The sequence below is a fragment of the Eucalyptus grandis genome, chromosome 1 (genome assembly GCF_016545825.1).
Source record: "Eucalyptus grandis isolate ANBG69807.140 chromosome 1, ASM1654582v1, whole genome shotgun sequence".
Taxonomy (NCBI): domain Eukaryota; kingdom Viridiplantae; phylum Streptophyta; class Magnoliopsida; order Myrtales; family Myrtaceae; genus Eucalyptus; species Eucalyptus grandis.
The window spans coordinates 27,206,028-27,231,417 of NC_052612.1; the positions used below are offsets into that span (position 1 = coordinate 27,206,028).

Sequence of the window (25,390 nt, forward strand, 5' to 3'; positions counted from 1 at the left end):
CTGACCATTAGGCTGCTGTTATATGTCACACGAGCCTCCCACTTAGCTATGAAAGCCTTAATAAATTTTCAAAAGAAGGAATGAAATTCTCAAAAAAAAAAAAAAAAAAAAAAAAAAATTAAGGCAAAGGAATATTGGGAAAATGAAAATATAAAGAGAAAACCATATGGAATATGTAGGTTGGGAGGCTATGGCAGTGGTGTCACCTAGCCATCGATGAGGGTCCAAGGTTCAATTTAATTTCTTAGAAAACATAAACTTTAAATTGGATCCCAATTCTAGCGTAAATTTTCTTGTCTTATAAAAAAACATAGATTTTAACTTGTGTCCCATTTTTGGTCAAATTTCTTTTTTATTTTTATAAAAAGCACAAACTTTAGCTCGGATCTTAATTCTAGTCTCGACATTTCTGTTACCTCATAAAAAAAACGCCAACTTTGGTGTTGGTATCCAAATCTAGCCTTCATCAAGTTATAGTGTGATGATATGATTAAAGATAGGGTGTGGCACTCCGTGTGTGCTTGGTGAAAACTTGATGGTAGTGGCGGGGCCAAATTTGGGAATCAATAGAAAGTCATTATAATTTGGGCCATAATTGAGGCCCAACTTAAAGTTGATCTATTTTTATGAGATAAAAAAAAATTGAAGTGAAAATTGGGATTCGAATGCATTTTGAGGGACTTGGACCTCCGAGGCTGACTCGAGTGAAGTAGTCTCTAACTTCGGGGCTAGATCACAATCCCGAATGAATTGAGAAATTTTACGAAGATTGAATTTTTGCAATAAAAAGGAAATTGAGAAAAGAAAAGAAAAATGAAACTAGAAAGACAAGGTGGGGAGAGAGGCTATGGCAACAACGACGCACTGTCGGGTCTTCAACGAGGAGAAACGAGGGTTTGCTGAGAAATTATTGAGCAGACGTGGACACGTAGGCCGAGCGTCGCTCCATTCATTATTTGCCACGTGTCCGAGTGGCCCACTTTTGAGATATTTTATTTCTACCTCTTCGCTCAACAGTTTTCTTCCGGTTTTTTTTAATAATAAATAGTAGCATCATTGACCGGCCATGAGCGTCGCCATTAATGAGCGAGCCAAGCTCACGAGCAATGCCGATACTTGTCCATGGCTGTCATCATCACTGTCTGGCCAAATCTGGTCGACATTTAGAGACAGAGGTGGGTGAGGCCAGATCTAAAATTCTCCAGCTCCAGGTTTGGATGAGCGGCTGATGAGTGACGCCTATGCTCGTTAATGGCTGTCATTATTGTTGTAATTATGGTTATAATTATGGTTAATGGATCAACAGAAGCCAATAAATTAAGATACGTTTTTTCTGTTCACGTATCTCTTTTTGGATTCATGAATTTCCTATACTTTTATGTTCACATATCTATTGAATTCATGAATTTCTTAGATTCATGTATTGTTTAGTTCATGTATTTATTGAGTTCATGAATCTCTTGAATTCATGTATCTTTGGATACATGAATCTCTTGGATTCATGTATCTCTTTATTCATGAATCTCATGGATACACGCGTCTATTTAATTCATGTATCTCTTTAGTACATGAACTAAAAATCTCTATATATAGATAGGAACATAGAGCTTCATGATGAGTTTTTGGTTTTCCCGATTCGATTCCAAAAAGAGCTTTGATGTCCTTTCTACTCTTCTGTTTTTCCCGAGTGTCTTTGGTTCAATTGAACGGTTCGACGAGTCATGTTTGCATAGTGCTAATCCAAACAGTTCGAGGTGTTGTATCTTGGGAGGCATAGTTCGTGAATCTGCGGGGCACCATTGGCGGGAACTAATCGCCTTAAGGAGATTCGGTTATCCGTACCTCACCTCCAATTTTATATTATTTTTTAATGATATCTTATTTTATTCTTCTCCAAGAGTTGTAAGTTTACATAAAAAGAAGAATATTATATAACTGTTATCGTCTTCTTCAATTTCATGTTCTGATTGCAACAAACAGTTTGTGTTTTATTTTTGGATTATTTTCCAACAATTACCATTTGGCTAGATTTGGTCAGCTTGGTCAGTGCTGCAACTCTACCAGTGGCGATTGTGGGAGGAGGCGCAGAGGTCGAGCTCTAATAAAGGAGAGGGCAAGTGAAATTTTTGGTGAACTTCTGGAGTGTGCAAGTGAGGGAGAGGGCCAACGAGAAAATGGGAGGGAGGAGCCACAGGGAGTGGAGGAAAGAGAGAGACGTTGCTGAGGTTAGACAGAGAGAGCAATGAGATTAAGAGAAAAAATCGGACAAGTACGTCCACTGTGGACATGTGACGATCAATGAGTAGGGTAGCTTACGATCTACATGATAAAACAGGCCTACTTAATGCAAATTTGATGTCCATTGTGGGGATCGGAAGTAGCTATGGCCTATGTAGCTCCGACACGGACACGTGACACGTTATATATTAGATATATTTTTATATATAAATACATAAATAAATAATAATAAAAATAGCATAGAATTAATTTACACAAAAAATATTAAATAATATCATTCATTATTTTAATTTGTTATAATAATACACAATACTTAGAGGAAAAAAACATTGTTTAAAGAAAAATGTTGAAATGATATTTTTAAATTTATTTATTTATCATTATAGCATTTTTTATTACTTCTTTCAGAGTAAAAGACTTTTAAAAAAAATAAAACAATTCTAAAAAAATAAAACTGAAAAAAAAATTGACCTCGTGTGTGTATATTTATGGCAATTTTATTACTTCTTTTATTACTTCTTTTGTGTATATTTATATTTTGACCCCTTAAGTATTATAAATTTTTAAAATTGACCCCGTGCGTGTCGGAATCGCGTGTCGAAATTTTGGACTCGCGTGTCGGAAAGAGTTGACCACGTGTCGGATTTTTCGACACTCGTTGACCGCCGCGTGTCGGAGCGTGTCGGGACGTGTCGAAGCGTGTCGAACACGTGTCGGAGTGTCAAACACGACACGAAGGCTTTCGGAGAGTGTTCGTGCTACATAGGCTATAGCCGCCACGGCTGCACCGTTTGCGTTGTGGTGCGTCATCACTTGTCAGAAATGACACCATCGTCGGTAATTTCGCCGAAAGACCATGAACCACCCTCATTGGCTGGTTGGGTCATCATTGCATAAAATCATTGGCCCGACCAGTTATGGTAATGACAGAAGGCACGCTGTCCCGATCAGTCATTCCACGGTAAGTTAACAAGTACTGATGCAACATCTGACAAGAGCCTGAATGAATCGGTTCCTATTCCTATTCATCTCAATAATTATGTTATCCACACGTCACTTCTCACTGAATTTGTCCTGCTCTCTCCCTTTTTTATCCCGTTATCCATTTTGGCAGAAAATTCAACAAGCACTTTGAGATCCCCTTACAAGTAAACGACAAAATGTTCATTTGCACTTTTTTCATTCAAAGTCCCATCCACGCACAAGCATTACCCACAACCCCACCATATCCTCTTTTTACAGTTCCATCTGTTAGCATGAGATCATAGTTGGACTAATGATTTCATGCTGATCTTAACGATGGCGAATAAGTGAAATTGTTGTGGGTTTTTCTTCTTCACAAAGGGGTCAAGACTCCTGGTGAATCTCAGAAGCAACTGTCCTAGCCCAGAACTTCAGGTGCTTCTTCATGTCGGAAGCCTCGTACGCCCGGGGCACCCTCAAGTTCAGCAGAGGCGAATCGGGTCTCTTTATGAGCCACGCTTCTGATAGATATGGCCTCATGATCTCTCGCTTCCCCTCCTCGTCGTTCGTGGCGCTTTCTGGTATGCTCGCGTCCCGTCCGAGCCTGTGTAAGCCCGGGACGACACTCACCATTCGCGGGCTCAGGTGCTCCTTCTTGAAGATGAAGCCCAGGTCCATGAACCCTTTCACTTCCTTCATTTCCAGCTCCTCGAAGGTCCTGCAACTCATGGATTTCAGCAGTTTCTTGGCTTCGGAGGATTGCTTTCTTGGCCTCTTCTGAGTTGATGGCGACGAGGAATGCGAACGCCGTGCTCTGCTTGCGATAAGATGAGTCACCCTCGTTGGTCTGATTTCCTCCTCTGCATCTTCACTTTTGTTGGTGTCATCCTAGCAAGAGCAGCGTGAAGAGATTAACAAGATGGCCACTAGCGGGTACACGTTTTTGGCCACAATATCCTTAGAAGGACAAAAATGGAAGCAAACCGCATCAGCCAGAGTTGAAAGGTGACAGCGAAAGTTCAGGGACCAAAACGGAGAATACTTCCAAGTTAGAAAACCAAAATTGTAAGTTGTCTTATAAGTTTATTTCACGCATAAGGCTTGCACGATGTATTTAATTTAGCTTCCAGAAAATCGATGAATAACAGATGTGTTTTTTCAACAATAGAATCAACTTTTTTGAAATCATAGCTATTCGGCATGGACACTAGCTAGACAGCTTGTGCTCATCATAATTTTTACGAACGAGAGCCAAACTTAACGCTAGTGTGCTTGCTTTGATAAGCCCTACAAACTCTAGTCAAGAAGCGAGGGAGAGGTAGATACTAGAACTTTTGAATTTACCATTGAAGAATCCGATGGATCCAACGAGGAGAAACTATAGCCTGCAAGTGGCGATTCTTCAGCCATCGAATGAAGTTCTGAATCGGGAGGTGGCAACTCGGGCATGCTCGAAGGTTGACGTTGAATCACAGTGGCCGAGTCGGGTTCTTGTGGATCTTGGGTTTTGGAGCCAGAGAGCGATGGAACGGGCTCGGAGAAGAAAATGATTTGGTGGAACCAAAGTCGATCCATTATACCCACCAGACATATTGATGAGTAACTGGCGTCAGCCATGGCCATGTCTTCTGTGCGTTGTGTGAGTGGAGAGAGAGAGAGAGAGAGAGAGAGAGAGGGACGGTGGGAGAGGTGGATTGCGTGGAATATCTTTTATGTGGGAATTGAACGACGGGGGCGGGTGTGGTGCTGGTGGAAGAAAACGGAACGAGTGGAGGGCAATGAATGCGAATGGTTTTGGTGGGGGCGACCACGGAAAGAAATGGAGGAAACAAGAGATGTGGTAACAAGACATGGATTCGTCCTGCTCCACATCTCTCGCATGTGTTCCAACTTCCAATGACCTTCGTGGCCATGCTCTTGGACAGCAAACTATCTGAACTGTAAATGCGACAAAAAGAGTCCATGTTCGTGGTGGCCCTTGTTAAACCCATATTGTGCTTTCACGCTAATGGTCGAGGAAGCACGTTTGTGGACCAACCAGATTAGGGTTTTGGGCACCATCGTCCTCTAACTTGGCACGGCTCCTGTCGAATCCACGTATGATGTGTTTTGAGCCCGATAAGATTTGAGATCTATTTTGACACGTATTGTGTTGCAACTTCGATTTTCGCTTTCGATTGAAAAGACAAGTGCGCCATTAAGGGACCCATGAGCAATCTTGTAACCTAATGTAGGTTGAGGCTCCGATAGCCGTCACCACAACGTAATCAACCCGAAATGATTTGTGCACAAAAATAAAAGATAAAAATAATGGGATAAATGGCACACTCAGTGAATTAACCACACTCTTTAGAGACTAAGAGTCCCTCCTAATATTAAGTAGCAATGAAGTTAAAATTCAACATTATGACGTTTGACTCCAAAGATATATCTAGTCAAACCTTCAAGGAATAGTTCAATACAAGCAATTGGATTCCTCAAAGATTAATGTCATATAAGTTCAAATTTTCGATGAGCAATTTAAATATGAGATAGTCAATTTCCTAATTTCAATCATGTCGAAATTTATGTTCCTTTTTCAAAAGATTCATTAATCAAAGTTTACAATCACAACTTCACAAGTCAGAATTTTTATAGCCTTACTAACTTGGAGGAGTTGTAAGTCCACATAAGTAATTGGCCAAGACTTAGACCCACAAAGAGATGCTAATACAAAAGCGTCCAATAACCCCCCTATAGTTGATAGTTCATATGATTCAATTGTGATGCGGGAGCATCGGGTCAACTCTCAAGCTCCACTCATGTTTCATCGATCAAACCAACCTATTCCTCATTCCTACAAGCAAAGACCGATTTTGGCTACATTTTGACTCAATGGATTCAAGTTGAAGAAGTTGATTTTACAAATTAGTTGTTGATTCAATGAATAAATAGCTGATTAAGTGGTATAGTTGTTGATTTATAAGCTTTTTATTGATTCTAAGACTACTAAATGATTACCTAGCATCTGGAGGCTGTTTTGATTGACTTCCACAACTACTTGTTGTGCAGTTATCAAACGCGTTTTTGCTCATAAATTATTCCCAAGAACAGAATAAAAAAGAATAATTTCTGATCAGAAATTACAAATGATGTGTCGGGCTAAGGGAGAGTTGCATAAACTCCATGATCAAGGAAAAGATATAAATCATCACTAAAAACAGAAGCAAGGAGGAGGATAATTGGATCCTTTTCGTTCTTAGTGAAAAGGAGAACAACAACCCTATAATCATCTGAAGTTGCAATGAATCAAAAAGTAACAGCAAGCGTATGTCGCACTCAACTATTATGGTTCACAAGTGTCTGTTTTGTGAGGGCCATAGATTTGAATTCTGAACAGCACCCACGTATGAATCCAAACAAATGAACATGGAGACAAAATGAACCAATTTCACCCCAATTTCAACAACACATGAAAAAAGCCAATGAACACTAGGGCTACGACCAAGCTAGGGCTGACTCTAGATATTGTGGTTTGCAAGTGCATAAGAGAGGGTTGACTCCAGAAACATAAATTGTAGAAATTGGTTGCGAGTCGAATGACAAAGAGGGAGGCAGAGATAGGTCACAACAACAAAGAGGAAGGGAGAGACTCACCTTGTTGCGATGGAGGCTAGGGTTGAGATGGAGTTAGGATTGTGGCGAGAGGCAAAGCTACGATTGTGGCGATAGGCGTTTGATAGTGGTGGCAAGGCTCTCTTTAGCAATGGAACTTGAGCGAAGAGGAGATGGAGAAGTTCGGCCAAGTTTGTGCACGCGAGAAACAAGGACACGAGAGAGAGGGAGAACACATGCAAGAGAGAAAGTGAGCAATGATAAGAGTTTTTATTTCTATTTTTATTCTTGAAATAGAGAAGTAAAAAAATTATACTTCTTGTTTCAAACACATTTTTGGATTAAAAATTTATCCTGTAAATAGGAAAATAAAATTACATTATAAAACAGGTTTTTGTTTTAAACCTATTCTCGATAAGGGAAAATCGAAAAATAGAGAAACAAAATGGTTATTATGTGCATCCTAAGCCTTTTAGTCTTGGCTGGTGGATTCTTTTTTCTTTTTTTTCTTTTTTTTTTTTTGGGTAAAAGGTAAGAATATATATTAAACTTTGGAGAAAAGAACAAGAATTCGGCACCGTAACTCACACTTTAACTGTGGGGGCAGGGAGAGTGTGAGGGTGCCGAATCAAAAAGAAACAGAGAGAAGGAAAAACATAACAGCAACTACTCGGCTGAACTACAATTAAAAAACAGACTAATGACCCTCAGGCACCCCTCCAAAGATTGAAGAGATGGAGGAGAGCTAGGAAAAGGATGCCGAGCTGAAGATGGACGGATCGAACCCCCAACTTCTCCGGAGTCGCTTGTTTCTTGGAGTAGGCGGGACATTAGAGAACACAAGAGCCTTATCCTTCACAACCTTGATCAAGTGATTCTTCATGGCTGGAATTGCCAAAGAGTCACCTCGAAAGATGATAGAATTCCTTTTTTTCCATATGAAATGGCATAAGGCCCCAAAAGAGAAATGGGCAATACTGTGAAAAAAATCTTTGCCGGATAGGAATTTGAGAGCCCAAGAGAGGTTGTCCTTCCAAAGTCTGTTCTTCCAAGGTAAATTACATCTAGAAGCCCAAAAGAACGCAAGAGTCGTAGACGTTGTGCACTCAAAGAACAAGTGGTCCACGGAGTCCGGAATGGAGCAGCAAAAAGCACAAACAGAGAACTCAATCCTCCCATGAGAGAGAAGGAGAGTTTGAGTTGGCAGCCTATTTTTTGCGAGCAACCACAAATGAAATTGAAATCTGGGTGCAAGGTCATTGTCCCAAATAAGAGAAGCCCAAGACACTCGATTCTTTTTAACCTTGATGTATTTCCAGGCGGAGGCAACAGAGAACGAACCGATGGATCTTCTTGTCGGGTGAAGCGGTCGAATCGTAGAAAGAATGGGTATAGTAATTCCCATATTTGCGAGGAAGTCTCTCAAAGAAGCACCCACGGGAGAATAAAGGTCCGCCACTACAGAATAGCTTGGAAGGCGACAGCTCTCCACAAGGTCCGGCGGGATAAGTAAGAGAAGCGGGCCACATTCCAGCCAATTGTCGTGCCATAAGGAAACAGAGGAACCGTGGCCAATCTTCCAAAAGAAAGAGAGCCTAAAGTGTCTTCGAAGTTGAAGGATTTTTCCACGCCCATGAACACGTAGTGGGTGTGGAGGAGTTCCAAAAGTTGTCATTCTTTAAAAAATAAGAATGGATCCAACGACACTAGAGAGATTCTCTATCGGTGAAGAGAAACCAGATGTACTTAAGCAAGGAAGCGTATGTGCAGTCTCTCAATTTCCGAATACCCAAGCCACCTTCATTTTTTGGGAGGCAAATGTCATCCCAAGATACTTTGGCACCGCCTCGGCCAAGCGAGGTGCCATTCCTGTAAAACTGTCTTGGCGGTTGTTCAATTCTATCAAGAACAGAGATAGGCAGAGAAAAAACACTAGCCCAAAAGGCTTGGATAGAATGCAGTACCGACCTTATAAGTTGAAGCCTTCCAGTAAAGGATAAAAAGCGGTGAGCCCACGATTGAATTCTTGTGGTAATACGATTAATCAACGAAGCACAATCAGCTTTCCCAAGTCTTGAAGTAATGATGGGCACCCCTAAGTACCGGACTGGGAGTCGACCTTCCTGAAAGCCAAATGCAAGCCGAATATTCTCTCTGATGGAAATAGGGCCTCTTGAGAGAAACACCTCGCTCTTATTTTTGTTCGGAAGCAACCCACTCCAAGATGAGAATATATCAAGACTTCTCTTGAGGATCGTGGCGGAAACCCAATCAGCTTGACAAAAGAGAAAGACATCGTCGGCAAAGAAAAGATGGGTCAGCTTTACCTTCTTGCATCTCCAAAAGTATTTGAAGCCTTTCACCGAAGTACGGGAATTTAAAATCCCTGAGAACACATCCATAACAAGGGTAAAGAGGTACGGCGACAAAGGGTCCCCTTGGCGAAGGCCTCGACCTCCGGAAAAGAAGCCATGAAGTTCGCCATTAATAGAAATTGAAAACTTGGGTGTTCTCACACACACCATTATCAAATGGATGATCCATTCCGGGAATCTGAAAGCTTGCAGAGTAAGTTGCTGGTGGATTCTTCTTTAGGCCTTAGTGGTGAGCTTTTACTATACCAATTCTTTATCTCTAGAAAGTGGATTATTCCTTAGTAGTGAGCCAAAAAGTCTTTTATCTTTAATTGATGGTGGGTCCTTTAGGCCTTGGTGGTGAGGCTTCCATATCCACAATTATTTTATCTTTACCGGTGGTTTGTCCCTTGAGCCTTGGGGTTGAATCTCATCAATCTCGATCTTTATCTTTGGCCCGTGGTGCGTCATTTAGACTCTGGTGACGATTGTAATCTATCCTTTATTTATCATACATCACGCCATTGTTACTCAAAACACATCCGCCATCCCTGTACCCTCATCAAATTGTGCGCAATATACCGAGCTCACACAGAGGAGTATCAGCCCTGCACAAAAATTCGACCGCCCCCCACCCCAAAAAAAAAAAAAAAAAAAAAAAACCCCTCCCCCTCTTCGAGAACATTAGCTCGTGCCCCAAGCTACCGCCACGAGTCGTCAATGTGGTTCCTGTTCATGTAAACAACATTAGGGGTTTAAAAGTCATTTAGAACTCAGATTCCCTAACGTTTGAACAAAGAGGAAATTTTTAGAACTCATACGAATCAAATTAAAAGGGCGTTCAAGTCGATTTATGCAAGTTGAGCCTGAATGGTTCTAATCCAAATCTGTCCAGATTTTTATTCATTCGAAAGTCGATCCCATTAAGATCCGAACGGGCCCAATTCCAATTTATTGAAGGCCCTCAATGAGCAAATCAGATAATCAAAACTTTGAGCTGGTGAAAGAAAGATTAGACCGAGTTCTTTGTACCTAGAATTGGAGAATCTTATTTCCAGAGGCTGAAGTCTTCGCTTTACCTGCAGTTGGATCGGATCATAGTCCCCTGGTGCTAAATACTGAAGTTAGAAAACCTCGTGCTGGCAAGACCTTCAAATTTGAAGCATATTGGTTAGAGAACCACACCTGTCGGAATGTCATTGCCAAAGCCTGGTCTTCCGTTCCAGCTAGGGGTAACACCCTACAATATAAATTAACACAGGTTAGAAGGGCTCTTTTGCAGTGGAGTAAAAGTACATTCTCTCAAGCGCATGAACAGATTGCAAATCTACAACAACGCTTGCAATTGTTAACAAATCGAGACCCATCCTTCCAACGACAAACAGCTAGTCCATGAATTGAAAGCAAAGTTACACAATGCGTGGAACGGGAGGAACAGTATTGGGCTATGCGGTCAAGGATAAACCGGCCCGGTGGGGTGACGTAAATACTAAATTCTTTCACGCGACAACTATTCAACACGAAATAGAAAGAATCGAATGTTCTTTGGATGACAATCAACAATGGGTCCGTGATGACAATTGTCTTAAAGACATGACAATCGGGAGTTCTTCTCCAAGCTATACCAAAGCGAAGGCTCTCGAGCTTATGTACCAATTCTAGAGAAGTGTGACAGTATGGTAACCTCTCGTGATGAATGATCACCTCATCTCAAATGTTACTCGTGAGGAAGTGAAACAAGCGCTTTTCGGTTGGGGAAAACTCAAGCACCGGGTCCTGATGGTTTTAATGGTCTCTTTTATCAACATCACTGGGATATCTTAGAAGATCAGGTATTTTCTACAGTACAGCTATTTTTTCAATCTGGTATCTTGTCCCCGGAGCTAAACCGTACCAATCTAACACTAGTGCCTAAAGTTCCCACTCCAGAAGGTCTCGACCAGTACCGTCCTATCAGTCTTTGCAACTATGCATACAAGATAATATCCAAGGTGCTAGCCAACGTGACCGAAACCTCTTCTTCCTGATCTCATCTCAAAAGAACAAAGTGCTTTTGTAAGCGGACGTCGAGATACAAGACAATATTTTAATTGTACAGAAGTCCTTCATCAACTCAAGACGAAAACGTAAGCGAAAATTTCAGGCTATTGTCAAAATGGACATGAAAAAGGCCTATGATCGTGTTGAATGGGACTTTCTCAGAGATTATCTACTCAAGATCGGCTTTCACTCCACATGGGTACAATGGGTTATGCAGTGCATCACTACGACATCCATTAGCATCAAATTTAATGGGGAACAACTGAACTACTTTCATCCGACGCGTGGCCTTCGACAAAGGAGATCCTCTTTCCCCTTATTTGTTTATTCTATTGGCAAATCTGTTGACTACCCTTATTCACCAAGCTGTCCGGATGGGAAACTTAAAAGGTATACAGCTTAACAGGTGGTGTCCAACTCGACTCATTTGTTTTTTTCGTCGACGATGCTATTTTCTTCCTAGATGGGTCAGTATTGGAATGCCAAGAATTGGCCAATATCCTCAATCAGTATTGTCTTGCAACGGGACAGGCAATTAATAGAAATAAGTCTGGCATCTTTTTCAGCAAACCTTGCCCAGATGTTCTTAAAATTAGATTGGCACGAGAACTCTAATCCCCGTCTTTGGACAAAACCGGTAAATACCTAGGTATTCCGTCGGACTGGGGAAGATCTAAACGTGATATGTTTGCGTGGATTCTAGGGAAAGTCAATGCTAAGCTAGATGGATGGAAAGAACATCTTATGTCGAAAGGTGGAAAGGAGATTCTGATAAAAAGTGTAGTACAGGTGATCCCCCAATATGCTATGTCAATTTTTAAAATCCCTGTGTCGTTTTGCAAAAGTATCGAAAGGAAAATTGCGCGCTTTTGGTGGCAAAATGATAGTAACAGATCAGGAATACACTGGAAGAGTTGGGAGGCACTGAAGATTAGGAAGGAATTGGGAGGACTTGGGTTTAGAGACCTTGTCGACTTCAATAAAGCTATGTTGGGTAAACAGGCCTGGCGGCTATTGCAACAACCTACTTCATTATGGGCTACTCTATTTAAAGGCTTGTATTATCGACCAGGATTTTTTTAAAGGCCTTACCGAGTTCTAAGCCTTCTTGGGGTTGGCGGAGTCTCCTAGCGGGGACGGGACACTATATCATCAAAAATCCAATGGTCGATAGGAGATGGCACTAAAATAAAGATTCGAGAACGTGTTGGCTTCCGACGGGTAAGTTAAGAGGAAATGCAGCGTCGACGAACCTAAAGAGTTGCGATCACGATTGTTCCGAGAATCAAATCAATGGAATAGGCCATTACTAGATCATCTCTTTGATGTTGAGACAATTGCTGAAATTATGAAGATTCCAATCCGACCTCGGTATATGGTGATCATATCATTTGGCCGTGCACGGCTAGTGGTACATATATCTTGTTAAAAGTGCTTATAGTTTTCTTCGACAGGATCAAAATACTTCTATACTAAACAAAGCTTCCTCATCCTATCAACCACCACCGAGCCTCTGGAAAAAACTCTGGAAACTTCAGATCCCCCCCAAACTTAAATTTTTCCTTTGGTCCTTACACCAGAATGCATTGCCCACTAAAGACAATCTCTTCCGCAGAAACATTTGTGCTGATCCTATCTGCTCTCTCTGTTCAACTCAACAACCAGAAACCTTGGAACACTTATTTTTACTATGTCCATGGACATCACAAGTGTGGTCTCATTCCCAGATCCATATACCAATTCTTCCTACAGAAATTCACCGATTAGATGAATGGCTAGCAAGTCATATGAATGTAGGGCAGAGTGTACCTGGCATGGAGTTTCTTGTCAATCTGGTATGGCAAATATGGAAATCGCGCAATCGATTCATCTTCAACCAGCAAACTCGATCCTCTTCAAATTGTTGCAACCGCAACCGAACAAGCTCGACTAGCCCGCGATGTCTTCTCCCATGTTCCGGTGGATGGCTCCAAACTCGGTATTAGGGAAGTTTTTGAAATTCTGAAATCACACACAAGGAAATGCCAAGTTAAGCATGAATCACGCTTGCAAAAATGGTGGCTTCTAGGCCAGAAAGTCCGACTTTAATCTTAAGTTTCATTTATTTTGCAAAAAATAATGATTCGACTAATATTTTCCTAAATTATATATCGCTTACGAAAAAAATAAACGAAAAATATTTTCATTGTTCATGAAAATATTGAGATATAAATTGTTTTCAGTAATAAAAACATCATTCATTAACTTATTATTTTAAGTGATACAAACGATTATTTTTAGGAAAATATTTTTAAAAATTATTTATTTTCTGCAAAATAAACGGAGTTGTAATCTTAGACCAAGACAAACTGAGCTTATTGTTTTGAGTAGATCACTTACTAATCTTTTGAAACAAAAGATGTGGGCAGGTAGACACATGAACATTCGAAATTCATTGGCTATAACGGTTTTAAAACATTTTTCTTTTAATTCAACCCAAATATTTAGCTTAGATTAAAAGAACCCGTTTCGATTCCATATCGTTCTAAATCATTTTGTTATTAATTCAAAAGTAATAGGTACTCAGTGAATTTGAAGTTTTTGAATTTAGGGTACTTGAATCAAGACAAAGCCGGTTTAGGCTTTATATGCGCGTAATTTGAGCTGAAACAAAATTCTATATTTGGAAAATCTGAAAAGATATCATGTTTCAATTATATCAAATCAAAAGTTCAACAAAAGTTGAAACGAAAAATCAAAAACCACATCAAATAGTCATTAAAATTTAAAACTTTGCATTATGATGGACCATATATGTTAAGCACAGGACTAGCAAAAGCATCAGTGGCAAGATTTTAGGGTCAATTCACGAAGTATGACCAACGTGGTTTTTGCGCAAAATTAACAATGGCGAAATTGGCGAAAAATGTGCTTATCATCACGAATAATCGGTATCTCCACTGAATCTTTCATTGTGAGTGATTATACAAGTGTTATCGTTACTTTGTTCATTTCGCAGAAAAATGAATGATTTCAAAAACATTTTTTGAAACTAAAAATGATCACTTATTTCGCTTAAAATAATTAATTAATGGAAAATATTTTCATTAATGATAACAATTTATGTGTAAACATTTTCATAGATGATGAAAATATTTGTTATTCATTCATTTCTATAAACGATATAGGTGATCGTGTTTGGGAAAATATTTTTTAGATTATCTATTTTTCGCAAAACAAATGGGACCTATATAATGCCACAAATTGTGTGTTCTCTTGATGTGTTTCGTGATAAAGCTCTAAAGAATTCCATGCATGCAACTAGTAAGGACAAAACTGATGATTAATGGCCAAATTTAGGTTTTGTTTATTTTATGAAAATTGAATGATTTGAAAAATATTTTTTTGAAAGTGATCAATACCACGAAAAATCACAAACTTCTACACTTATGACAAATCGAGAGAAAAACACCAAATCAGTATGTTTGTTATTTGTCATGCGTTATTCAACTCAATAACTTGACTATAAAATTTAAGGAAAGTCAACATAAAGTAAATTTATTACAAGTGTATTAGTTTGTGATTTTTCGTTATTAAAAGATTGGTTTTAGATAAATTTATCATAAGTTTAATAGTTTAAAATTTTTGAGGTATTGATTATTTTAAAAATATATATTTTTAAATTTTTTTGGCGAAATAAATGGAATTCCAGTGAAGTTCCAATCATCAAATATGATATTGTCGGGAGTCATATGTTCAATTGATAGCATCTCTCTATACCGAAAGGTAGTTATTGACTATGTAGCACGGACACTCTCCGGAACCCTTCGTGTCGTGTCCGACACTCCGACACGTGTCCGACACGCTCCGACACGTCCCGACACGCTCCGACACGCGGTCAACGAGTGTCGAAAATTCCGACACGTGGTCAACTCTTTCCGACACGCTCCGACACGCGAGTCCAGAATTCCGACACGCGATTCCGACACGCACGGGGTCAATTTTAAAAATTTCTAATACTTGAGGGGTCAAAATATAAATATACACAAAAGAAGTAATAAAAGAAGTAATAAAATTGCTATAAATATACACACATGGGGTCAATTTTTTTCTTTCAGTTTTATTTTTTTAGAATTGTTTTATTTTTTTTTAAAGTCTTTTATTCTGAAAGAAGTAATAAAAAATGCTATATATGATAAATAAATAAATTTAAAAATATCATTTCAGCATTTTTATTTAAAAATATTTTTTTCCTCTAAGTTTTGTGTATTATTGTAATAAATTAAAATAATGAATGATATTATTTAATATTTTTGTGTAAATTAATTCTAGGCTATTTTTATTATTATTTATTTATGTATTTATATATAAAAATATATTTAATATATAATGTGTCGGAACGTGTCGAAATTATCTATTTTTAAGAAATGACGTGTCGTATCGTGTCGTGTCACGTGTCACGTGTCCGTGTCGATGCTACATAGGTTATTGACAATCTAATCTCGCTGATGATTATCCATCCAATATGATTGATTTGAAAGATCTCCACTAACTCTAATAGGGCACCGCCCTTTTCTTTCCGTCTTCAAAGTTGAAAATCAAACTGGACATGTTTTTCAATACTTTTCATAATCAACATTCATTTAGCAAACTTCATTGTCGCTAAAATTTTTACAAAATTTTAAAAAATTATCCATTTATTTTTAAAATTTTTGGAGGTTGATAAAATCTTCCTTTAGTTTTTTGGCACATGCATAACACGTGCGCTGTAGGCGGTTTGGGATTGTGTGAAGTTCTAATAATTTTTCAAAGGTAGAGATAATATTTTCTTTTTCGACCTGAATGGGGCGAGTAAATTTTTTAGGGAGCATTGAAGGATATGTTTAGAAACACGACTGAATGGAGTCCAAATCAAGATCCAAAAAGTTCGAGAATTGGGGCCTCCCATTAACGTGGTAATACCAGTGAACATTCTTGAAAGGGACAAGAAGAGCCTCTTTTTGAGACTTGAGCAAGTCCTTAAATTGTTCACGTGGTTTCTTGGAAGGAGTTTCCCTAAAACCCTTTCCCACGGGGCTCTTTGCCACAACCCAAAATCCCCATATGGGGTGAGGGTGAGGATCCCACCTTGGATCCCCCAATGTCTTATCCCCGTGAAATACTAGAAATGAAAGGGGTTTCCCCATAAATGGAGGATGTCACGCAAAACCTATTTTTTCAAGAACATTCATGATGCCTTTTCAATCAAATACATTCATGAATGAAACAGCACTGTTGGAGTCATGCCAACGGTCGTTCACCTTTTGAATTAATCATCGCCATTTTGGTCAATTTTTTCTTCCTCTTCCAATTGCGGTGGGACTAAGGGAACGTGCCAATTCAGGAGTTGTGCGGTTGATCTAATCTTCTGTTTTGACTGGCACGAGACATACGGGGAAAAGAAAATATTGGCAATTTGAAAAATTGTGATTTATCACACATTGCCTCGTACCCGATTCAACATGTTTGACGTTATTGTGATAGGAGACAGATTCTTGGTAATTTAATATTTCGATTTTGTTATGATTATGATGTATGGAGTCACATAAGTGATAGGGCTTAGATAAATTATTATATATATGTTTTGGAATTCATCTAGAACTGGCCCCCTCTTCTAGACGGAATTTACCGGCACTTAACATTATGTAATAAAGTAATTGCAAATTGATTATTTCATTTGGCATTTCCTTGGTTATTCTTAGTTTTTTTATTTTTTTAATTCGGTCAACATGGTTTTGAATTCTTCTGAAAGCTAGACCAGTTCGTGTGGACATACGGGGGAATAGCAACGAGTTTCAACGCGGTCGATATGTTTTAAATTTATTCTTTCATCAGATTAATTCAATTGCGTACCACATGCTAGTAGTTTAACACTATTGTAAATGCTATTAACAATCCCAAATTAATACTACGTGACAAATTCACCTTAAACTAATTTTTCATCTCACAAATAATCCTAAATTGGTACTTCATTGCACATTTCCTACAAGCTAATTTTCGTCTTGCGAAAACTATAGTGCCTTTGACCTGAATCTATCCTTTGTTAGCAGTTTGGAATCGATGTCTATGGTAGATTTGGATCTGGTGTATGGCTTTTAAAATTTTTCATAAAATAAAAATTTGTTTGGAATAAACTTGACATGAGGTACTAATTTTAGATTTTTTCAAGATGGGAGTTAGTTTGGGATAAATATGACGTTGGATACGTATTTGGAATTTTTAATGATAATAACCAATGTGATTAATTGTCTTTTTCATCAAAAGTAGACGGAAGAAAAACTTATTAATCGGAGGTTAAATCCGTAATTCAAAATTGGTGCCCCGAGCCAAGGACTATCTCCATGAGAACGCGGCGTGTAGAAGTCATATCAGAAGTCAAATTAGCGCAACAGTTAACTGAAGTCAATAAAGACACGTGAATGCAAGAGCAAAGGATATGAGGAAGGACGATTGCACTTGCATCATCTTTGTGATTAATTTTTCTTTTTTTCTTTTTGGCAATAGTATTTAAACAGTTCCTAGAAAAGATAATTCTTTTTTTAAAAAAAAACTTACCTTCCCCAAGAAAGAAATTTTGTAGAGAATCGTCGAACATGTAGAACATCTTTTTGTGTAACATTCTTATAGATACCATGTGATTATGTATGTGGAATATCTTTTTAGCATCTTTCACTTTATTTGTTCATTTTCTTCAGAAATAATCACTTATCAAATGAAAAGTATCCGGCAACATATTAAATGAACCTTTTGAGATATGATAAATTTAAAAGGAGTTGCTGTATAACATTCTCTAGCTATGATTACAAAAAAAAAAATGGAAAAAATTAATTTCCCAAAAAACACAGCTTGGAAATGCAATAAGCGAAGGAGTTCATTGATGTGACTAATTCGTAAATATGCAAGTTGTACATGTGATAGCTATTGGCTTCGTAGCTTTTATGATGTCGTATCACTAATTAAAATTTACAAAAAGATCATTTTGGCAAGTCCTTTTCTTTTCTTTTCTGCCAAGTGGTTGTATGGGGCTCGATGGATTTTCAGTACTTGTACTATGGTCATTGTCATTTATTAACGGATAGGTAACAATGGGGGAGGTAGCTAATGCTCGCTGATGGCAGATTGATGGCTGATTTTCATGAACTCTCTCGATCACCCTCGCGTACATTTATCCCAAAAGCAAGATACTCTGTTGAATTTGTGACACAAAGTTCTTGTCAAATTTGGAGTTCGGCTCGAGCCTGAAAATCGAAGTAGGTTAGAGATGTAATTGGTCTTGTGGTGCGAGGAGGTAGGAGACCGATAGCTCGTGCCAAAGACCTAGGCTAAGTCATGATTGCAGCATTGGGCGAGCGCTCGACCATTCAAGGCCGGGAGCCCGGCTTAGCAAGGGAGAAGTGTCGCACAAAATTGGAAAACACGCGATTTGTAACTTTGGTTTCAACTAATTTTCATAAGCTACAAAATAGAGCAAACAAGATTAATGCTAGTGTTTTCTTCTTATGAATCCTCTAAGTAAGTTCTTTATGAGAGTTCATGAGATAATTTGTGGGTTTGCTTTACATGTAACCTAGGGTTTGCAAATACTTGAGCAATTATAATTATGTAATCAACCGAATTCATCATGAATTTCTTTATGGCCGGCTCTAGCGTCTATTTAGTAATGATGTCATCTTTTATTATGGTGGAAGTATAAAGGAAAATATTGCTATGCATTCGAAAACTGATTTACAAAAAATTATTATTCCAAGTGGCAAGTAGATTACCACTTAACGGCTTAAAACATCTTCACCGTTAATATTTGAAGAGGAGTTCATGCGACCACTTGATAAATGAATTGCTCTAGTATTAGTGCCGTTAATACTAATAGTTGCTAGTACACGTACATACGTGCAGACAAGATGAATTTGTCTTGCTACAACAGTGGCATCGGTTGGACATTTCGCACATAGTTCGGTAGGGGGTTCAAAGGTTACACCAGTTGTCACCTTTCCTAGGTATAAGCAGTCAAAGAATTCAGCTTTCTCAACTTCCGAATTTGCAGAGTCAAATGAAAGGAAACGACAAAGAGGAAGATGAGGATGGTACTTGGACAGTCGCAGCGTTCCCTTCTCAAGTCAGAGTCTTCCTTTGCTTCATTGCCTCCATACCCTCCTCTTCCTCCTCCATTCCCTTCCTATATATTTGATCAATCCTCACTTCTCTTGAACCCGCCCATATCAAAAGAACTTCTCTTCCTCTCCTCCTCCTCTCTCTTTAAATTTAAGCACGCTCTTGAGAGAGAGAGAGAGAGAGAGAGAGAGAGAGAGAGAGAGAGATGGCAGGAGGGACAGCAGGAGGGTCGCTGGAGCAAACGCCGACTTGGGCTGTGGCGGTTGTTTGTTTCGTGCTTGTTTTGATCTCTATTATCATCGAGTACATCATTCATTTGATCGGCAAGGTAGGAAAGAATACACACGTTAAGACTAGCTTGGTAAAATATGAAGTATTCACTTGAAGCCTCTCTCTCTCTCTCGCATAGTAATACATTGGGTTTCATCAGTTCATGACAGAGACCATTGCTTACTCTTACCATTCTCTCTTTCCATCGCTCGGCATTCTTGCAGTGGTTAACGAAGAGGCACAAGAAAGCTCTCTACGAAGCACTTGAGAAGATAAAATCAGGTCTCCTCTACTTCTCAAATCCCTCTCCCGTGTGAAAATGAGACCATTTTGGCTTAGGCTTTTCAGTGGTGGTTTGCCGGTCTTTAGGAAAGGCCTTTTTCAGCAAACGTTAACCGAGAAGTCATACGTCTTGATAGCATCTGTCACCGACCAATAATGCTTTTCCATGAACAGGCAGAGATTTAAGAATTCAAGCCGTCATGACACGTGGACTAAATGTCTTGTGCAGTAGTTTGAACTTTTGAGTCGCGCACTTCCATAATTATTGTCGATCAATCAACTTTGTGAAAAGTTGAGTCACGATCATTGGTCAAATCGTGGCATAAAATAGAGAATGTCGTTGTACCGGTGGATGATGTTCGCTTTCTTTTTGAAACAAAATTGTCCAAGTTAGATCCAAAGCTTGGAATATGAGCCTGTTGAGCTAGTTATGTGATATATGTAGTTAAAGATGCAGCTAATTATGTAGTGACTGGAGATGTTTATAATCAGGTCAAATCTGCAGTTGTGTTTATAGAAATATATATCGTTAGTGCCTTGCTTATATGAACTCACAACTGTGCTTTACACTCTCAGAACTCATGCTGTTGGGCTTCATATCACTGATGCTGACAGTGGGGCAAGGTCCCATCTCAGGCATATGCATATCGGAGTCGCTGGGCTCCACTTGGCATCCATGCAGTCATAAACTGGAGTCCAAATTGAACACAGACGATCAAGAAGATGAAGACGCTGATGACGGAGGAAGACGACGGCTCCTCCTGAGCCTCTCCGACACCACACAAGCTTTTGGCCACCAGAATGCTCGCAGAGGTTTAGCTGCTGCTGCTGGATATGACAAATGTTCCTCCAAGGCAATCATCTTATTTGCCTTTGAAAAGATATTGCCATTGATTCCTTTCCTTTGGCTTCTCTTAGTTTCAAGAAGTCCAAAGTCTCAAAGCCTCCTAACTTAAAGACAATAAAAATCATAGTTTAGTACCAACGGAGGGTTCATTTGGTGTCACATTGCAGCTGCTAAGTGGTCAACCCACGCTATTTTTTCAACTTTCAAACTACTTTCCGGTTTGACATGGTTAAGAGAAAGCTTCAAAACCTCCAACCTTAAAGTCCATTCTGAACTTATGATAATAATTTAGTATTGTGGATGCTCAAGCTGTTTTAGGGGATATTTCTTTTTCCACCCATCTCTATATTTTCAACTTTTTAAACTATTTTCGGGGTTGACATGGTGTAGACTGTTGAATTTGGCCAGCTGAAAGAATGTAACAACAAATTGATGGGGGAACATTTATTCAGATGACATGTTTTATGTTCGATGATCTTTCATGATGCAATGATGTAAATGTGCGCGGTTTACATGCTGTTATTACAGGGAAAGGTGCCGTTTGTGTCCAAAGATGGGATTCACCAGCTTCACATATTTATATTTGTGTTGGCGGTCTTCCACGTGCTCTACTGTATAATTACCTTGGCCTTGGGTAGTGCCAAGGTATGTGCATGGATTAATTAAAAAGTTTGATGAAGAAAAGAAAATTCCAATAAGGATTTTGTGTTTTGGGTCATTGCAGATGAGAAAGTGGAAGGCATGGGAGGAGGAAACGAAGACAATTGACTACCAATCTGCACATGGTAGGTATCTTAACCTCATTTAGCACGTTATGGCGACCTTTTTTCTTCTCTGTTGACTTGAAGTTTTGATAAGAAAAATGGATACTCGAACCAGAGTGTTAAAATTTCCGAAGAATGACTCCTAAGTCACCATATAACTTCAAATAAAACAGTAAAAGGGAGAGAAAAGGGATCATAGACATGTGATTCGGACCAAAAACTGCACTGAAGGAATGCAATATCAAATTGACAATGTTTCTAACTTAGGCATGAGGTTGCTGGGGCATGATAGTTTGTGCAAATCAAATTATGCTTATCAATTACCTTTATCATGCATCTCCATAAAATGTCAAACTCAAGCCTGCAAGGTGTTTTGGGTTCTTGCACAATCAAATTGTTTTAAACTCATTCATGAATGTTGATTGATATTGAGATTCGATGGAGTTGATTTGTCTGATCCACCTACTTTTGATTCTGGGCATTATATGTACATTTGCATAAGACACGGTGTTGCCAAGTTCTATAATCCTCCTCCATACATGAAATTAGAAGGCCCTAATCTCATGTTACTTCATCTATCAAAGGTTCATAGACAAAGCCAGATTGCTATTGTCTGATCTTAGTAGGATCATGTAATAATTGCATCCCTAAGGAATTTACACGTGGTCCTCAATGACATTTAGAAGAAATCGAGGCCTCATTTATTACTCGTATATGTGCCCTCTGACTTTACAATTTAAATCAATTAAAAATCCGTTTAGTCATAGTATGAAACTTTCATCCGTTAAACTGTAAACAGTGATTCAGCTTGGTTAGTGTCCAATGGTAATATTGTCTGGTCAATTTGCACACAGACCCAGAGAGATTTAGATTCGCAAGAGACACTTCGTTCGGGAGAAGGCACTTGAATTTCTGGAGCCACTCGACGATCCTGCTTTGGATAGTAAGAATTTCATAAATACTATTTTGTCCAACATGTTTTGCTTTTGCCGGAGCACTGAATTTGATCATAGCTTCATGTCATGATTTGCAGGTATGTTTCTTTAGGCAGTTTGTTAGATCGGTCCCCAAGGTTGATTACTTAACGCTACGCCATGGATTCGTCATTGTGAGTTTCGTCTAATTACGTTACATCAGTTGATTGACTATGCATATGTTCTGAAATGTTTTACCAGATGACCATCGCTTCTTGTTACTGAACTTCTCAGGCTCATCTCGGCCCTCAAAGCCATGTGAAGTTCGATTTTCAAAAATACATCAAGAGAACACTTGAAGAGGACTTCCTAGTTGTTGTTGGGATAAGGTACACGAAGTTCTTCACATTTTTCAGCAGTTCATTATGAGTTTTGTGGTTTTGGTTGTAACTTGCAGTCTCCAAGCTTGAACAACCAGGTCAAGGTCCTCAAATTACAGCTCTGTTATCTTCTGTTGACTTTGCTCTGCCAAAGTCAAAAGAACTTATCTGATTGCTTTGGCAGATGACAGCTTATTTTCTTCCTTTTGCAGCCCAATAATCTGGTTATTTGCCATCTTCTTCCTGCTCTCCAACACCCATGGTAACCAAATTAAGTCTTTTTATTTCCACCTTTAGCTCCCATTCGAAATCTAATTTCATGCTTACTGTGGAAAAGCAAAGCCTGACTGAAGGAGTACAATCTAGTCATAAACTGCTCAACTGGTTCCATTAATTCCAAAACACAAAAAGCAGAATTAAGTGATTCCGGTCATCAATTCTCCAATTGCCCCACAAGCAATTTCTGGATATTAGCGGGCAATTACGGATAGCAAATGACCTAAGAACAATTTTCACTTTAGAATGAAAAAAAAGGATCTGGAGTTGGTTGCATTGATTGAATTGTTTAGGATTTGATTGCGTTCCGTGCATAAACATTTGGGCCTTGAGTGAATTTTCACTTTAATTAAACAGTTAATAGGGTATGTTTGACTTCCCAGTTGCAACTTGGTTTTGACAATCTTATTTCTCTTTATCATATTTGACAGGATCATATTCTTATCTGTGGTTACCCTTCCTTCCCCTAATTGTAAGCCTAATTCCCATCATTTCCTTTCAATTTGTGTGGAATAGAGAATTCAAGACTTCTCAAAGAAAAACCCAATAAGCTCAGTTGCGAGCACTCTATTGGACAGTAATTAATCGACCTTCAAACGGGTACGAAACAGCCTAACGGTTGCCTAACATGTTTACAGATCATTCTACTGGTGGGGACTAAACTGCAAGTTATAATAACAAAGATGGGTCTGAGTATCCAAGAGAAAGGACAAATTGTTAAGGGAACACCAGTGGTTAAGCCTGGAGATGATCTCTTCTGGTTCAACCGGCCCCGAATATTGCTCTACCTCATCCACTTCGTTCTCTTCCAGGTCAACTTCCCGAAACTCAATCGACTCATCTCATGAATAGTCATTTCTGCATGGAAAAATCATGCTGACACTTTTGGTGCTTAACTTCTCTGGTCCTCACAGAACGCCTTTCAGCTTGCTTTCTTTGCTTGGACTTGGGTTAGTCATCGTGCTAATCTTCTTCTCTTTATGGAACAACTTGTTCCTTCATCTTGGTGAATTGGAGGCCCAACCGTCTGCTTACTCGTCTGTGTTTTTATGTTCCATTTCAGTATGAGTTCGGCTTGAGATCATGCTTCCATGAGAAGCTGCAAGATGTAATTATCAGGATATCAATGGGGTATGAACTCGTTAACATAGTACCATTGGTGCATGTTATAAGAAAAACTCACTATGGTTAATAATCGTTGTGTTGTTTGAGCAGGGTCTTGATCCAAATATTATGCAGCTATGTGACTCTTCCTCTGTATGCACTCGTAACGCAGGTAAACTTCCCATTCGAACTTGCTCATCAAGTAGTCCGTTAAGTAGAAGATGTTTCTCACTTCCATAATCAGATATTACTTTTCTGCAATGGGACTGGATGATCTAACTTGCCTCTTCCTTACAATCCAATCAGATGGGCTCAAACATGAAGCCGACCATCTTTAACGACCGAGTGGCCAACGCTTTACGTAATTGGCACCAGAGTGCGAAGAAGCACCTAAAGCAAAATCGTGGATCAGTCACACCGTTTTCCAGTAGGCCTGGAACTCCATCGCGCGGAATGTCCCCTGTCCACCTGTTGCAGCACTACAAGTCAGCGCTCGACAGCGTGCAGACGACTCCGAGGACATCCAACTTTGGAAACGAGGGCTGGGAGACCGATGGCCAGAATTCACCTTCTCGCCGGAAGGAGGATCGTGGTGACACCGAGATGAGGGTTCAACATGCTATTCAGGTTCAACATGAAATAGGAACTTGCTCAGTGGATTTCTCTTTCGAGAATAGAACCAAAGCTTGAATGTTCAGCGTAGGAAAGAGCAAGAAGAGGCCAGAAAATGTAGTACAAAAAACCGAAGACACAAAGAAGACAATAAACGAAGTAGTCTAGGCTTAGCTGTGTCGAAACATGCCTTCTTATAAAACAGTGCGAAGATTTTGAATGTAAAGATGCTTTGTAGGAAAACACATAGTTGATCGGCAGTAGACAACCCATTGTAATGACAGAAGTGTTGAAATAACAGGACCATTCTATTTCGTGTCTATACAATAGAATGGTCCTGAGAATGTCATGAACATTTTTGCCTTTTAGCCTTGAACGTGTCGAACCCAAAGTTACTAGGTTTCCATCTCAGTTGATCCATACTAACGGAAAAAGTTCCTAGCAATGTCCTAATTTTATCAAGCAGTTTATCGATTCACGAGCATTTCACACTTGTGATGTTTCCTCAACAACTACTAAGATCGATAACAAGAATGCCAGCTCTTAAATACAACATCATCTCTTTCTCTTTAAAAGAAAAAAGGGATATGTTCCTTGAAAGTCCTAAAGTTTGTCACAAAAGTAA

General features: G+C 39.2%; 2 protein-coding genes across 2 annotated transcripts; one reads left to right on the forward strand and one right to left on the reverse strand.

Annotated features, from left to right (window-relative positions):
• Positions 1 to 3,380: 3,380 nt before the first annotated feature.
• On the reverse strand, positions 3,381 to 4,954 carry LOC104435755. Its single transcript, XM_010048451.3, has 2 exons — positions 4,546 to 4,954; positions 3,381 to 4,089 (listed from the first exon to the last, which is right to left on the reverse strand). Exons 1-2 carry the CDS (start codon positions 4,822 to 4,824, stop codon positions 3,586 to 3,588), a joined length of 783 nt encoding a protein of 260 aa, XP_010046753.1. The 5' UTR covers positions 4,825 to 4,954; the 3' UTR covers positions 3,381 to 3,585.
• A 14,489-nt stretch (positions 4,955 to 19,443) lies between these two features.
• LOC104435749 (MLO-like protein 6) lies at positions 19,444 to 25,133 on the forward strand. The gene is made up of 15 exons (XM_010048449.3): positions 19,444 to 19,644; positions 19,811 to 19,868; positions 20,445 to 20,722; positions 21,244 to 21,360; positions 21,440 to 21,500; positions 22,334 to 22,422; positions 22,513 to 22,587; positions 22,688 to 22,782; positions 22,986 to 23,035; positions 23,481 to 23,521; positions 23,688 to 23,861; positions 23,964 to 23,999; positions 24,113 to 24,180; positions 24,265 to 24,325; positions 24,460 to 25,133. Exons 1-15 carry the CDS (start codon positions 19,522 to 19,524, stop codon positions 24,841 to 24,843), a joined length of 1,710 nt encoding a protein of 569 aa, XP_010046751.2. The 5' UTR covers positions 19,444 to 19,521; the 3' UTR covers positions 24,844 to 25,133.
• The last annotated feature ends 257 nt before the right edge of the window (positions 25,134 to 25,390 follow it).

Coding starts and splice junctions, on each gene's coding strand:
- LOC104435755 (XM_010048451.3), bottom strand. CDS start 4,824: ATGGCCATGGCTGACGCCAGTTACTCATCAATATGTCTGGTGGGTATA. Junction 4,090..4,545: donor ATCCATCGGATTCTTCAATG/GTAAATTCAAAA, acceptor TGCTCTTGCTAG/GATGACACCAACAAAAGTGA.
- LOC104435749 (XM_010048449.3), top strand. CDS start 19,522: ATGGCAGGAGGGACAGCAGGAGGGTCGCTGGAGCAAACGCCGACTTGG. Junction 21,501..22,333: donor TGACTACCAATCTGCACATG/GTAGGTATCTTA, acceptor ATTTGCACACAG/ACCCAGAGAGATTTAGATTC. Junction 24,326..24,459: donor TGTATGCACTCGTAACGCAG/GTAAACTTCCCA, acceptor CAATCCAATCAG/ATGGGCTCAAACATGAAGCC.